At 53.8% G+C, this 14,249-nt stretch overlaps 4 protein-coding genes across 4 annotated transcripts; 2 read left to right on the top strand and 2 right to left on the bottom strand.

The window, feature by feature from the left end:
* Positions 1 to 703: 703 nt before the first annotated feature.
* Positions 704 to 2,941, bottom strand: NCU07567 (T-complex protein 1 subunit theta). Its single transcript, XM_953519.2, has 4 exons — positions 2,781 to 2,941; positions 1,196 to 2,588; positions 966 to 1,139; positions 704 to 894 (listed from the first exon to the last, which is right to left on the bottom strand). The coding sequence occupies exons 1-4, from the start codon at positions 2,837 to 2,839 to the stop codon at positions 877 to 879; spliced, it is 1,644 nt and encodes a 547-aa protein (XP_958612.1). The 5' UTR covers positions 2,840 to 2,941; the 3' UTR covers positions 704 to 876.
* A 406-nt stretch (positions 2,942 to 3,347) lies between these two features.
* On the top strand, positions 3,348 to 5,572 carry NCU07568 (hypothetical protein). The gene is made up of 3 exons (XM_953520.3): positions 3,348 to 3,708; positions 3,921 to 4,165; positions 4,322 to 5,572. The coding sequence occupies exons 1-3, from the start codon at positions 3,699 to 3,701 to the stop codon at positions 5,126 to 5,128; spliced, it is 1,062 nt and encodes a 353-aa protein (XP_958613.2). The 5' UTR covers positions 3,348 to 3,698; the 3' UTR covers positions 5,129 to 5,572.
* Positions 5,573 to 6,152: 580 nt separating this feature from the next.
* NCU07569 (hypothetical protein) lies at positions 6,153 to 7,807 on the bottom strand. The gene is made up of 3 exons (XM_953521.3): positions 7,326 to 7,807; positions 7,015 to 7,263; positions 6,153 to 6,921 (listed from the first exon to the last, which is right to left on the bottom strand). The coding sequence occupies exons 1-3, from the start codon at positions 7,701 to 7,703 to the stop codon at positions 6,523 to 6,525; spliced, it is 1,026 nt and encodes a 341-aa protein (XP_958614.3). The 5' UTR covers positions 7,704 to 7,807; the 3' UTR covers positions 6,153 to 6,522.
* A 3,005-nt stretch (positions 7,808 to 10,812) lies between these two features.
* Positions 10,813 to 14,222, top strand: NCU15832 (hypothetical protein). The gene is made up of 2 exons (XM_011395708.1): positions 10,813 to 11,185; positions 11,272 to 14,222. The coding sequence occupies exons 1-2, from the start codon at positions 11,041 to 11,043 to the stop codon at positions 13,758 to 13,760; spliced, it is 2,634 nt and encodes an 877-aa protein (XP_011394010.1). The 5' UTR covers positions 10,813 to 11,040; the 3' UTR covers positions 13,761 to 14,222.
* The last annotated feature ends 27 nt before the right edge of the window (positions 14,223 to 14,249 follow it).

Genomic DNA, 14,249 nt, shown 5'->3' with positions numbered 1-14,249 from the left:
TACTTACCTACCTACCTAGCTACACCCCACACAATGAGGACACAACTGAAAATGATAACCGAAATGGGAAGAAAAAAGCATACATGGGACGGTGTCATCTCACTTAATGCCTGTCAGATTAGGTTACCTAGGTACCTATCAACAACTTACCATGTATGACATTCAAGATACAACGGCTGACGGGATACCAGGAAAGACCTCGGCAAAACCTCCTTGAAACTCTAAACGCCCTTCTGGCTTATGACCATGGTCAATCACTCGCGGTTGAGCAGGCCCGGAGATAGATAGTTTCTGGTGTTGCGTGAAGAATCTCTTTCGATGCAAGATATCGATCGGGCTTCGTATCTGCATGTTCGCTCACATGGATCGACGAGGAAGGGAAGATTGATCAAGTTGATATCAATGTTGACATGAGATGTTTGGGAGTAGAAGGGTGATGATCATTTTGGGAAACGTAAAAAGTGAGGCCGGGGCGACGGTGAAATGGAAATAGAGGAATAGGCAATAAAGCGAATCCCATTCGGGCCTAGAATGGAGGTTCTCTCTTGGTACCGTTATAGAATTGCGAGGTCGAACGTGAAGTGAGAGGCGTTCGCGAGTCTTTGACAGCGACAGGAAACAGAAGTGTTGTGCCAGGTGGTAGAGGAAAAGAGTAGTTGCAATGATGCGCAACGACAACAGTGGGACATCATTGAAATGTAGACTTTTCGATCGAGTGAAGTGGAAAGGGCAGACAGATCTTGGCCAGACCGAAATTTGGGTATTACTTTGAGTACACGGCTATGTCACCTTGCTGTCTATATCAACAAATTCATTTCACAAGCCGCAGTATCTATCCCTTTGGCTCAATTACACGGTTTTCGCTCTTCTAACAGATCAGTCCTCATCCCAGTTCTGTCGTAGATAGGTAGTTAGCAACAGGTTTTCGAGTCGGTCAAGAAAGGGTGGACTCGTGGAAAACTTACGGGGTTGGGACCGGGGGGCTTAGGACCACCGGCTTGTCTGGCAACGATAATCTGATCAACGGAAAGAACTGTCCTGGCAGCCTCGGTGGCGAGCTTGATAGCCCACTGCTTGGTTACGAGGAGATCGAGAATACCCTCCTTCACGGCATCAAGGGTACCGGTGTTGTCGTTGTTCTGTGAACTTGTCAGTTCACTGCTGGAATCAGGATGAATAGGTGGATGAAACATACCTCGATATCCACACCTGTGGACCAAGTGTCCTTCTTCTGATGGGCGGCGTAGAGCCTGCTAAGCACCTCGGTGGCATCCAGACCAGCGCTCTCGGCCAATAACCTGGGAACGACCTCGAATGCCTCACCGAACTTCTTGATCGAGTACTGCGCGAGACCCTGGGTTCTCTCGCCAATAGCCTGTATCCTCTCGACGAGCTGGATCTCAGTGGCGCCGGCGCCAGGGACCAAGCGAGCATCCTTTGTGATGGCCTTGACGACGTTGACACCGTCATCGACGGCACGCTCAACATCATCGAGGTGGTTCTGAGTAGCGCCCCGCAAAACGAGGGTTGCTGTCCTTGTGACCTCATCCTCCTGTCTGAACACGGTAACGCGGTCACCGCCAATCTCCATAGTCTCCACAACGTCGATGCTGCCCATCTCGTCGGGCATGGGAGCACCCAGACGGGCCAGGGGAGTGGCACCGACAACTCTGCATACGCGCCTGAGCTCGAACTTGGACAGAACCTTGAGAACCAGGATGCCGTATCTGTTGAGGTAGTGCATCGCCAGCTCACCGACTGTGGAACCGGCAACGACGACTCTGAGGCCGGAGTTGTAGAGCTCCTTGATCATCGTCTCGAGCTGGTTCTCCTCTCCCTTTGTGAAGTCGAGCATCTCCTGGGCGTTGTGTAGTAGGACGGTGCCCTTGGTCTCGGTCTGGCTGGTATCGATGGGGCAGGTGTAGACACCGACCTTGGCCTTCTTGGCCTTCTTGACGGTGCCGCTGGGCTCCTTGGGGAAGACCATGCCCTTGACGACCCGGCTCTGTTCGAGGTTGCCACCCATAATCTTGACAACGCGGATGTTGTCAACGTTGAAGTTGGCGGGGTTCTTGGGGAGAACGGCAAGGATGGCCTCGGCGACCAGATCAGCGAGGAAGTCCTCGCTGCCGTTCTGCTTGCTGGCAATAACGGTCCTGATGGCCTTGCTCAAACCGGCCTGCGAGCGCAAGTCCTCCACCTTGTCGACAACAAGCTCCTCCAGGGTGTCCAGGGCAATCTTCTGGGCGCGCTCGTAACCGGTGACAATGTCGGAAGTCTTGAGACCCATGCGCAACAGGTCCTCGGCCTTCTTCAGGAGCTCACCGGCAAGGATGATGACAAGGTTGGTGGCATCGCCCATCTCGGATTCTTGTTGTTGACTGGCCATGACCAGCAGCTTGGCGGCGGGGTGGACGACATCGAGCTCGCGGAGAATGGTAGCGGCGTCGGAGGTCAGGATCATCTTCTGAAGGTGGTTGATGACGATCTTGTTGCGTCCATAGGGGCCGAGGGAGGTCTGGACGGTCGAGGAGATGGCCCTGCAGGCATCGATATTGCGAAGGACGGCGCCATCCTCGGAATCGTAGCTGTTGGTGTTGTGCCATGGTTAGAGCTTGGATCCTGTCTTGGTATTGCCGTATGTATAGATAGATCATGAACCCCTTGGGACCGCATAGGCGCAGGTAAAGCGACGGAGGGCAGTTTGGCGGGGTAGTAGGACTTGACGTCGATTGCTGGCAAGAAGCAGAGCCAGGGGAACAAAAAGAGACAAAACCTACTTGTTGTAGCCGCCCTTGAACAGGCCGGCGTTCGGGGCGTTGGGGATATTCAAGGACATGGTGGGCTGATTCTGGTGTTTCTCCTGAATCTGTGTTGTTTTGGTCGGGCTTCCTCTGTCTTGCGGTGTCTTCACTGGCCGTAGCCAAATGCCAAATGGACCTCCCTCCTCAGGAGCTCCCCTCCCCCCCAAAGCGGTGCGGGGCCCACAAAAAAAGTCGATGAAGCGGATAGAAGACAGCAGTGGCGGACTGGCGGCAGGCAGCGGCTAGACTAAGTGGATAGGGAAGCTTCAGACCTCCACTCGGCGAAGCTGCTTCACTTGGGAACTAAGCGTTTAGCACGTCCACGCATACTGCATACTATCTGAATATGCCAGAGCATCCCGTCCCTGATCTCGCAACCAAGAATTGTCGACTTTCAGAGGGAGCATCCAGAACCTAACAGCAGCTGGGATGGATCCATCTCTTAGCTACCTACCGAAATAGTGGGCCTGTAACTGTACGTAGTGTAGCGTACTTGGGTACATGATCAGCCTTGTCCCGTCGCGATTGTTACAGCGGTACGTGGACAGACGGGCGTTTTGGTCGTTTCGTGACTTTCAGGTCCCGCCGCCGCCGCCATCCACGTCCACTCAGTCCAGTCCATTGATTCACTTGTTCCTTCTCTCCGTCCCAACATTCAACTTTCATTTCCATTGTGACCGCCCGACAGACAGACAGACAGTGCAGGTTTAAAGCAGCAGGTGGCCGGCCCTTTTTTACGCTCCCTTCATCTCTTCTCGCTTTCCGCCGCAAACAACAAGTCGCTTTGCTTTTTCTTTCCCTTCGTTCGTCATTCTTGTAACGATTCACGATCGCAAACACGAACAACTCCACTATTAATCATTAATTCACCACCACGGTAGAACTACTCCAACAATGGCACCAGGTAGGTCCAGGTTCCCAAACACCCAAGACACGTTCCCACATCTCCATATTCTGCCCTCCCTCCGTTTTTCCCTTTGATCCCTTGCCTTACCTTGCCTTTCCGCTTTGCGAATTTCTCCTTCTCCAATCCATTATTCCCCGTCATGTCTTCCTCCATTATCCTCAAAATGAAGAAAAAGGTTACTGACTCTTCTGCCCATCGCCCCCCATCAGCGAGCTCAGTTCCGCCCCAGTTGCCTCCCTCGGTCGAGGAGGCCTACCGCAGGAAGTGCATCCAGCTGAAGCAGCGCACCACCGAGGTTGAGGAGGCTAACGATGCCGCTCGCCTGCGTCTGGCCCGGCTGAAGCGCCAGGTTGAGAAGATGAGGCTGGAGCGAGCGTTCCTTCTTGAGCAGTTGGCCAAGAGGACGAGCACTAACGTGGAGGATTCTGACGGCAGCCCCAGCCCGCCGCCCACAGTACGTGACGCCATATCATCACCCCCAGGATCACCTCTCCATCCGGGCGGACATACTCGCCATCACAATCAGCATCATCATCATCACCATCACCATACATCCCTTCATCAATCACGCACAGGTCGGGTCGGTAAGCTGACAGCCACTACCGTGCAGCCAAAGGAGAAGCCCTTGCGTATCAAGCGGGGACATCGCAAGCCCTCTGCCATGCCCAACCTCGACCTGCCTACTGCCGCAGGCGCCACCTTTATCAACCAGAACCTTCAGACCCAGTCGCCGAGTTCCGACGCCTTCTCGGCCGCCCAGCCGACTAACGGTCTGCACAAGGGCACCCTCAGGCCCCTCAAGCCGAGCAGCGCGTTTGAGCTCTACTGTGACGATAAGCGCGCCGCGTCGAAGGAGAAGGCAGCTGTGGCAAAGGCAGCGGCGGCGGCGGCAGCCAGCAAGGAAGCCGCCGAAGGCTCGGGCAGCCCCGAAGATGTCGACAACGACAATGAGAACGAGAACAACGGCGATATTACCGATGTCGAAGAAGAGACGTTGTCGCGCGAGTGGAAAGATCTCCCCGAAGACCGCAGGAAAGAGTTCGAAGACCGAGCCGATCGGGACGCGGAGCGATACAAGAAGGAGAAAGACGCCTATGACGCGGCCAAGGCGGAGGAAGAAGAGGCGGCTGCCAACGCGGAGAAGGCGGCAGCATCAGCATCAGCAGAAGCAGAGGCAACTGACAAACCCAGCGGCTCGTCGAAAAGCAATATCGGCAAGACGGATGATGCCGAGGGTGCCACGGCCGAGGAGATGGACGTTGATGCTGATGCTGATGCCGAGACCACGGATGAGAGGAAAGCAAGCAGCGCCAAGGCCGGCGAGGAGGGAACAGACACGCCGCGGGCGACACAGGAGGACGTCGAGATGGCTAATAATGACACCGATCAGGAGACGAAGGCTGAACAGCCGCAATAGGAGAAGCGCACCATGTCTGAGCTCAGGGATGCAACACCTTTGTTGTCATTGAACTCGGAGGATCACTTCTGGTCCGACAATTGAGGATAGTTGACAGTTTCAACTATTCATCGATGGCCTGGAGTCTGTGTATCATAGAGTTCCTATTATTCTCTTCCATTACAGCAGCTTCGCTTTGGCTTAGCGGTACACCGACGTGTCTTACGGTTCTTTGGGCAGGGGCAGGCAGGATAAGGTTGCGATCGCGGGAAAGAAAAAAAATCAACATACATGTTCCTTACTCATCATACGTTTCGAGGACAACTTTGTGTAATTGCTTACAGAAGACCAAAGAAAGCTTCGTTGCACGAAACTGAATAGAAAGATCAGCTTTCAACACCAACGAGCTCGAGACATTGCTTCCTCCATATTAACGTCCAAGAAACAAACCCGTTCGGCAAAGGATCAAAAAGAATTCCGCTGTATGTCTGTCCCTGACTCCCACCCAAGTGAAAAGTCATATAATGGGCTCTAGCTTCGATCCCAATATCTCTATCACCATCATGAGGCCTCCTCTCCTCTTCCGCCCCTCTGACTTCCATGTCTATCTCTATTTCCATTTCCAATCTCACTTCCCCTACCCATGATACTCAACACGCCACGACCGTCACGACCACCATAACCACCACTACCTGCAATCAATCGAACACCCATCCGCTCTGGCTGGGGATTAACGAGGACGGCATTCACGTATGGCCCAAATTTTGCAAGAAGCAAGCCCTTCTCCACGATCGTCACTCCTCCATCACCACCACCACACTCATACTCAGTCAGACTATGTATGATGCTTTTACGGAGCCTTATCTACGCATAGAAAAGGTACTATAGGCGCAAAGTTTCGAAATGAAAATCTGAGCCATGCGCCACCGCCCATACAGTTGGTCAACCAATGCCAGAGCTGATGATATATATGAGGAATACTTCCTACGTGGTTAGTTACCTCATTCTCCATGCCAGCTTGCTCTTGTCGACAAGTATCAAGTGTCAAGAAGGAATTTAAATCCGACATTTGCCTATGGCCTTACCATGAAATCTTGGTCACTACACAGTCAACGCAAATTGAGACACACAGGAAAAAGTGAAGGAAATGAAATGTATCAACTATGAATCTTCTCAACGCCAAAGCATCGAGTTTCGACTGTAATTACTCTTTTCAAAAAAAGAAACCATTAGTGATTAATGATGCATGTTCTGCCCAAGTCAACCAACTACTTGGGCTCCGTCATTTTCCTTGCCATGAAATCTTGTTCGTATACTCGTCGTTGAACTCCGCGTGAGAACCATCCTCATGAACAGCGTTCGTTATCATCCCGAATCCGGACAACAGGCTTGGGCTCTTCCTTGACGAGAGCGTACTAGAACTGGCCATCGTTGCTTTGAGTGACAGGGACAGGGGTATTCTGGATTTGACCGTCACCGATTTGAGCAACGGGGACAGGATCCTCCTCGGCGGGGGCATTTTGCACCTGACCATCACCGATTTGAGTGACAGGAGTTGTGTCTTCCTCCACAGGGTCGTTTTGAACCTGACCGTCGCCAATCTGAGAAACAGGCTCGTCATCGTCCTCTCTCTCCTCTGCGGGAGCATTCTGAATCTGTCCATCCCCAATCTGGCTAACAACCTCCCCATCCCCATTCGCAGGAACACTCTGCACCTGACCATCGCCGATCTGGGCAACAGCCTCTCCGGCGGAGTCACCCTCGGGCTGTTGTTCCTCAGCACCCTTCTCGGCATGGTCATCCTCCGAAATTTGCTGCTCAGTGTTTAGTACCTGGCCGTCGGGGATCAGAGCAGCAGTCTCCCCAACCTGGTCGCCCTCGGGCTTCTCTTGTTGAGCCTCCTAGACCGCAACCTTGGCCACCTTCACAGCCTTGCAAGTGGGGTTCTTCGGCGCGCCGCTAGTAACCCACGCGAGTACGTTGTAGTAGTAGCCTCCTCCAACTTGCGCCCAGCATGCCTGCCAATTCTGGAGGGCGATGGTGCCAGTATTCTGGGGGTATTGGCCCGGAACATACTTGGAGTCGTCGATGTAGGTAGGAACAAACAGCTGGTCCTCGTTGTCAAAGGCGACATTGAGGCTCGAGGAAGTAGAAGGCTGTGAAGGTCATGTTAGTAGGTGGTACTCGGCTGGACGAGGGATGACAGGGAGTAACATACCTCGAACAGCGTCGTGGCAACGTTAGAGCCAGGGTCGTAGTTGAAAGACAGAGGGGAAGAGACGGTGATGACACCATCTTGGCCGTTGACCGGGAGGTTCCAGATCAAGAGGCCGGAGTTGGAAGGAACGTTGTCGTTGACGGTGTAGTTGTAATAGAAGGAGGCTGAAGAGGAGTCGGCGGGGCTCTCGGTGCTGCCAAGGCACAGCGACTCAATGGCGGCGCCGGCGTGGCAGGCATAGAGGTACTTGCCGTCGAGGGAGGAATCGTCGGACTTGAGCTTGAGGTTGAAAGGGCCATCTTGGGTGTAGGTCTGGGCCTGGACGGCAGCGGTGGCAGTGAGAGCGGCGAGAACGCCGGACAAGGTGAAAGACTTCATGGTGAAGAGTGAAAATCTGTGGATGGGATGGAGACTGGAATTGATAGATGCAATGATGATGTTGAGTGTCTAACCAAGAAGTTGTATAAGTGGCGTCTGCTGGTGATACTGTTGATGAAGAAGATGAAGAGAGATCAAAGTCGATGGGGGAGAGAGGACGGGAGGTTATATAATGGGCTTGGAGCAGAGAGTTTCTACAGATTTCTTTGTGACTTGACGTAGCGGTTGAAGGGCCTCAGGAAGGAAGGTTGCACTGACAACCAATGCCGATGAGGATCACGAGAATTCTGGGGAAGGACACCCATGGAAGACGGGAGATGGCCGGCGGATTCGGCATGATGGGCCCATTGCGGTGACGATCAGCATGATCACTAGTGGTTCGGCGGGTCGGCGACGAGGGTAAGAACGAAGCGAAGCTATCACGAACTTGGCCAGAACAGGAGAGGTTCAACCCGTGTTCAACGAACCAGTGCAACCACGTATTGCTTGGTTGCATGGCAGTCTCCGTTAGTGAGTATCCATCACGGCTCTCGTATAAGCTTTACGAGAGAAAAAAGGAAGGTCGACTTTATTGATCCCACATATGGGAAACTCCCGCTTTTACCGGTGAAGTCAGTCTTGACGACCGACTGGAGTGAGAGCTTTAGTGTATGTAACGTTCGGGCAGTTACCGACTGAGCCTAGTGTAAGCGCCAAGAACCGTGACGTTGATGAGCCGAAGACGGCCGCAGTAGCTGACCAATGCCCATGTCCTTATCATGAGTGTGGCGGAGGGCAGGCCAGACCCTTCTGTTGTAAGAATGCAGTTTCAGTCGATGAGCAACTGCAAGACAGAGCTGAGGTAACTACACCGCAGACAGGCCTACCTACCTGTGTAGAACCAGTTAGTGCGAGGTAGAAAAGCGACGATGGTTTTTTTTTTTTTCGAGGGGCAGTGCTACTGTGAGAGGTCCATCGTCACCGCCATGCTGCCTATCACCTCTATTTGTTCTCGTATTTCCCGTCACAGAGCTCTTGCATCCATCCAAACTTAGCTGACGCTTGGAGATAATGCGGTTAGGAAGGTCGGGAGTCGGATACCACTTGCCGAGATAATCCACCTCTCAAGATAGTAGCCCTAGAAAGGAGGCGCATTACTAGCGCGGGACTTTATGGTGTCTTCAAACGACATCACTTGATTCTCCGACTTTGTATGCTCTGTCTCGACAAGTGTGATTGTTCTGTTAAACTCATTCCATAATTCTTTTGTGATCCGATGTGGATTGAGTTCTTGGTGGCCCTTTGAGCACGATCAAAGGTCTCTTTGAGGAACCAAGCCAACAAATACATCAGCATTGTGACTCTGTTCTGAGATCCCCGAAAGTCTGACATTGGGCTCAAAGCAGAATGTCCGACTTGTGTTGCAGTGATCGATCGATGACGGTAGGAGTCCCTTCTCGCGCTTACTTGAGCCAAAACTGTGTCCGTCTTCCATCGAGGACGGAATACGAGACAGTCTCGTGTGCAAGTAAGCGGTGATGACTATCGAGGGTAGCATCGTTGGCATGCGCACCGAAAGCGACCATCATGGTTCACAGCTCTCTTTGCCGTTTATCAGCTTCGGGAATTCCACTACCATCACGGCCATAACCTCACACACCAAACCCCCTTTATCGGCTTGATGAATTACTAAGTGCTGGATGCGGTGGCCTCCTAAGGCCTGCCTTTGAGCTCGTACTGGTAGACCTCCTCGCCGTAGGGGTCACTAGAGGTTATACTGAAGGACCAAGCTGTCGATATAATGAATCGAGTGTTGCTGATGATATCGTCAGGGAACTAGAGGAGGCGAATGCGATCTGGGCCGTACAGGGAGAGCGACGCAAAGACAGTTGGTTCGCTGGGTTGGAGAGAGAGGTTGACGACGGCTGTCCCTCGGAGACATTCGGGGAAGAAATCTGAGAATTATTGACATGGTGGGTTTTGGTGAGGGCAGACTGGCGGTTGAAGGGAGATATAATGCTGACATGACCGATACTGCCACACGTTATAGCAGGGGCAGCGATATCAAATGAGGCTAAGCATTGTCGACAAGACCATGTTCATATGTAGCCACCGCGAGGCGTTGAAGCTTCGAATCAAGCGTTGCCTCGTAGGGCTAAATTCCTCACTTCAGGACGCCGCCCTTGACATTGACACAAGACAGGGAAGGAGACTTTGAGGGGATTAGATGAAGCAAGGTTTACCTTTACATGCTTAACTGTTCTGTCAATCATAGGGTCTCCACGAAATGGGTTAACGGCCCAGTAAGAAGGGCTTTTTAGTAGCCTCTCTTCTGGTTATCTTCGGATGATGAATACTTTATGTGGAAGATGTCAAAGATGAAAAAGAGTGATTCCCCTGCAGAATGGAAACCCCACCATATCCCTCCCCGCACTCACAGCGCTCAAGCACCATCAGAGTGGCAGATCTGACGGGCTGAAGACAGCGCAACCCTGGTCGCCCCAGCTGCCCTGGCGGGCCTTACCCGTTCCTGCCCCTGGCGTCCCAAAACTGCGGGAGTGGAGAACTTGAAGTGTGTGGTGACTGTGAGGAGGCTGGGGTGCGTGGGATGGGGTGGCCCAAGCTCCGTCGGTTCCCCAGCAACCAACCACTTCCCCAGCCTCCATACTTACTAAATCTTGAACTGCCCGCAGCGCTGCAGGGTCTCAGCTCAGTCTTTTGCCCACTTTGTGTAACGAACAGGAAAACGCGAATGCAGGTTCCATGACGGTTCAATGGACAGGGCGACCAGCGCCGGGAGAACAGCCCGTCATGTGCATTCCCGTGAATGGAAGCGCAAGTGCAAGTGCAACTCGTGTGCAGACACTCAAAGTCTTTTTTCTCCGAGGTAGAGGTATGTAGCAAAAGCAACAAGAGCTATTCTCAACTTCTATCTGAGTGAAGTAAACAATCCCTCATCAGTCACGACTCAGCCCTCCAACTTCAGCTCAGCTAGGCTCGCTCGCAGCTGGTGCTGTCCTGTCCTGTCCTGCAGTGTCCTGTCAGTGTGCCTGGGCTGTCCTGCCCCGCTACTGTACGTATCGCGCCTGTCGATGCCAGCCCCCCCGTTTCCTGTTCCTGGTCCAGGTCCCAGTTTCCGAGCCAGGAACTAAGTTGGTTGGCAATCTTTTTGTTACCAGGCGCGAACCGCCGCGCGACAGCTTCGCCCACTATTTTTCATCCAACTTTTGCCAATATCGTCGTGCCTTCCTGTACCTACTTAGTTGCAAGAAGACGGGGGATTGAGCAACTTCTGTCTTGATCTTTCCTCGGCCTGTTCCGAGCTGGCCGTCTCTTCAGCAAGTTGTGCCCGCCCGCCATGGCGAACAATCTTTCACCGCCCGGCTCGAGTTCCTACTCGTCCAATACCTTGACGGTAGGCGATGGCACTTGGGATTTTGAGAAGAATACCTTCCTGCTTCCCAATCTCCAGGGTCTCAACTTTGAGACGATGCGATACAATGGTATGTGCCGGCGGTACATGCCTTTCATCCATTGAATCCAAAGAATGTAACTAACAAGGAACTCCGACTCTTCTCATCAACGACAGGCATGGGCAATCGCTTCTCGACCTTGACCGAATACCACAGTCTCATTATCGGCCACGGAGTGTTAGCCGCCATCACCTTCCTCTTCATCATCCCAATCGCCGTCCTTATTGCCCGCTTCTACTCGCGCCGACCTGGATCCGCCATTCGATATCATGCATACCTGCAGATCATCACGGTCGGCTTCAGCACTGTCATCTTCGTTCTCGGCTTCATCGCTGTCGGTCCTCCCCGGAACCTCACAAACCCACACCATGGCATCGGCGTTGCCATTTACGTCATGATCTTGGTGCAGGCTTTTGGTGGCAGCCTCATTCGCAAAATCACCGGCCACTCCTTCCGCCTACACCTTCATCGTTGGATGGGCCGCGCTATTGCCATCCTTGGCATTGCCCAAGTGCCGCTTGGCCTGACGCTCTATGGCTCGCCCAAGTACTGCTTCATTCTCTATGCTCTCTGGATGGGCTTCCTTCTTATTCTGTACTTCATTCTTGATTACAGAGACAAGGAGCGCCGCGAGTACTACGCAGGTGGCCCCCGCTCCGAAGTGACTGGATACACGGATGAGAAGTCGGAGAGCCATCACCATGGAAGGAATTGGCTCGGTCTGGCAGCCGGTGCCGGCGCATTGGCTATGCTCCGTGGTCGCAAGCGCAACCGGGACGAGGAAAGGGCCCTGGACCGAAGTCCCAGCCCATATCGCTCTCATGCTCCTCATGACGGGGAAACTGATATCACCTCCTCACATCCACATGCCAGGCACGACAGCTATCACGACGACAAGTATACCGACGTGTCTTCGCGACGCAACACGGGTGAAGGGGGCGGATGGATGGGTAAGCTGGTTGGGCTTGGTGCCGGTCTTTTGGCCGCCAAGTATCTGAAGAAGAATCATGACCGTCGTGATGACGAGTATTCGGCTGTCTCAACAGAAACAGGACCTAGTCGTCTTCCTCCACGGAGAGGAGGTCCGGCACCAACCGAAAGCGACTATACCGACTACACCGACTTCACCCGAACAGACAACCGACGAAATTCCAAGCAGAACCCGGTTGTTGCTTCCGAAGCGGAGAGCGCTGCAGATGACCGGCGCCCTTATCGACCTGGCACACCACCACGCTCGCATGCTGGCCGTCGTAATTCGCGATTCGACAGCACGATTGTCTCAGACTATTCTTCCTACGTCAGCCCTTCTAGAAGAGAAGAGCCTGAAAAGAAACGGAGCAGCGGGGCTGGGAAGGGTCTGCTCTCGGGACTTGGCCTTGGCTGGTTCGCCAAAAAGACGGTGGACCGCCGTGCAGGAAAGGAAGAGGATCGCATAAGGGACGAAGATGAGAGGCGACGTGAAGAGGAGGACAGACGATTTGAAGAGGAAGAACGCAGAGCTGGACGTCGGAACTCCAAGTTTACCGGTGATGGCTACCCCAGTCCTTCCAGACGTGATTCCCAACGTCGTCCAGCTGCTATGCGCCAAGCAGCACCAACAGACATGACCAGCACGACCGGCACTTCGGTTCTCTCTGACGAGTTTACTACCATGGAGCCGCGAGGACATGCCCCTTACAACCCAGCGCCCGTGAGCGGCGGAGCTCGACCACCACCCGCACCCATCCCAGTTGCAGGAGGTGCTGGTGCGCCGCCTACAATTGTTCCCATTACTCCTGGACCCTCCGGTTACCCAGCTCCTGGAAATGGCCCGGTTGCTATGCCCGCGATGCCTCCCGACCCACGCGGCGTGTTCTACCCACTGAGACCCCCGACCGATACAAGCAGCAGCGACCTGACAGATGTCAATGCTGACAGGCGACGACGAGAGGCTGAGGCGGCGGCCGCAGCAGCAGCAGCATCCGCCAGTCTCCTGGCCGCACAACAACAAGAAGACGATCGGCGTCGCAGAGGCGGCCCTTCTGACGGCGTCAAGGTCAAGGTGCAGAGTGACAGAGATAGGAACATCACTCTGCGTAGGATGACGGATGAGGACGCCAGGAAGGGCAGCAGCAACAACCGGCGCCGCCGAGGCGACTCGGTCAGCAGTAGCCACTCAGAATCGGACCCGAGCAGCGGTAGGCGGTATCGCAGGTCGGATCGCCGCGAGAGCAGGAGTTCGAGCCAGCGCGGCCGAGCCGAACGGGCCGCCGAGGCAAGGGTAGACCCTTCGGCCAACCCATTATATCCCGCCCCTCTTAACACGGGTGGTAGCGGTACACCGAGGCAGCAGGCATCCCATGGTGGAAGTAGCGGGGTGCCGCCGTATGCTGGACCGTCCGGGGGCCAGATGCCCAATGTCGCAGGGACGATTTCTAGTTTGGATAGTCCCGCACAGTGGAGCGCGCTGAGCCCGAGCGGGGCGAGCCAAAACCCGGGTGGTGGTGGTGGTGGTGGCGTTAAGAGAGAGGTGTCGAGTGCGGCAGAGAGGAGACAGAGGAGGAGGTTCGAGAGGAGAGAGGGAAGCAGGCAGCGGGCTGCTACGGAGTCGTCACTCGGAGGTTAGTGAGTGAGTTCTGTGTTGGGGTTGATTGGTTGGCTGGTTTTGCTTTTCTTTATATGGGTTGGGCTTCTTCTCTATTCCCCCTTTTGCGTCGGTTTCTTTCCTTTTCTTTTTCTTCGCTGGATTGTGTTTGCATCCATGCCGGCATGGCGTTTGGGTTTCCTTCATGGATGGTGATCACGAGATGATGGATGATGGATGATACTATGGATATATGGTCTGGATGATGGGTCTTTTGGTGCCATCAGTTGGACCAAGTCTCAAAAGGAATGTTGACGAGTCAATGGACTATGGACTCGATATGTCTTGTATATATCTGCTGTCAAGGTAAATGGTGGATGGACGGGTTATCTGCTACCGCTCCTACATCGTTACAAATTCGTGATGTTATCAATGCCTCTCAGGATACGTCACTGTACCTTGCAGGAAGTGACTTCAACTTTGACTCAACCGGAAGGGCTCAAGGAAACGTCGAGGCCGCAGATCGGTATT

The sequence above is a fragment of the Neurospora crassa genome, linkage group III (assembly GCF_000182925.2).
Source record: "Neurospora crassa OR74A linkage group III, whole genome shotgun sequence".
Lineage (NCBI taxonomy): Eukaryota > Fungi > Ascomycota > Sordariomycetes > Sordariales > Sordariaceae > Neurospora > Neurospora crassa.
The sequence above is the reverse complement of the archived record's forward strand: the minus strand, read 5'-3'. Positions and strand labels throughout refer to the sequence as shown.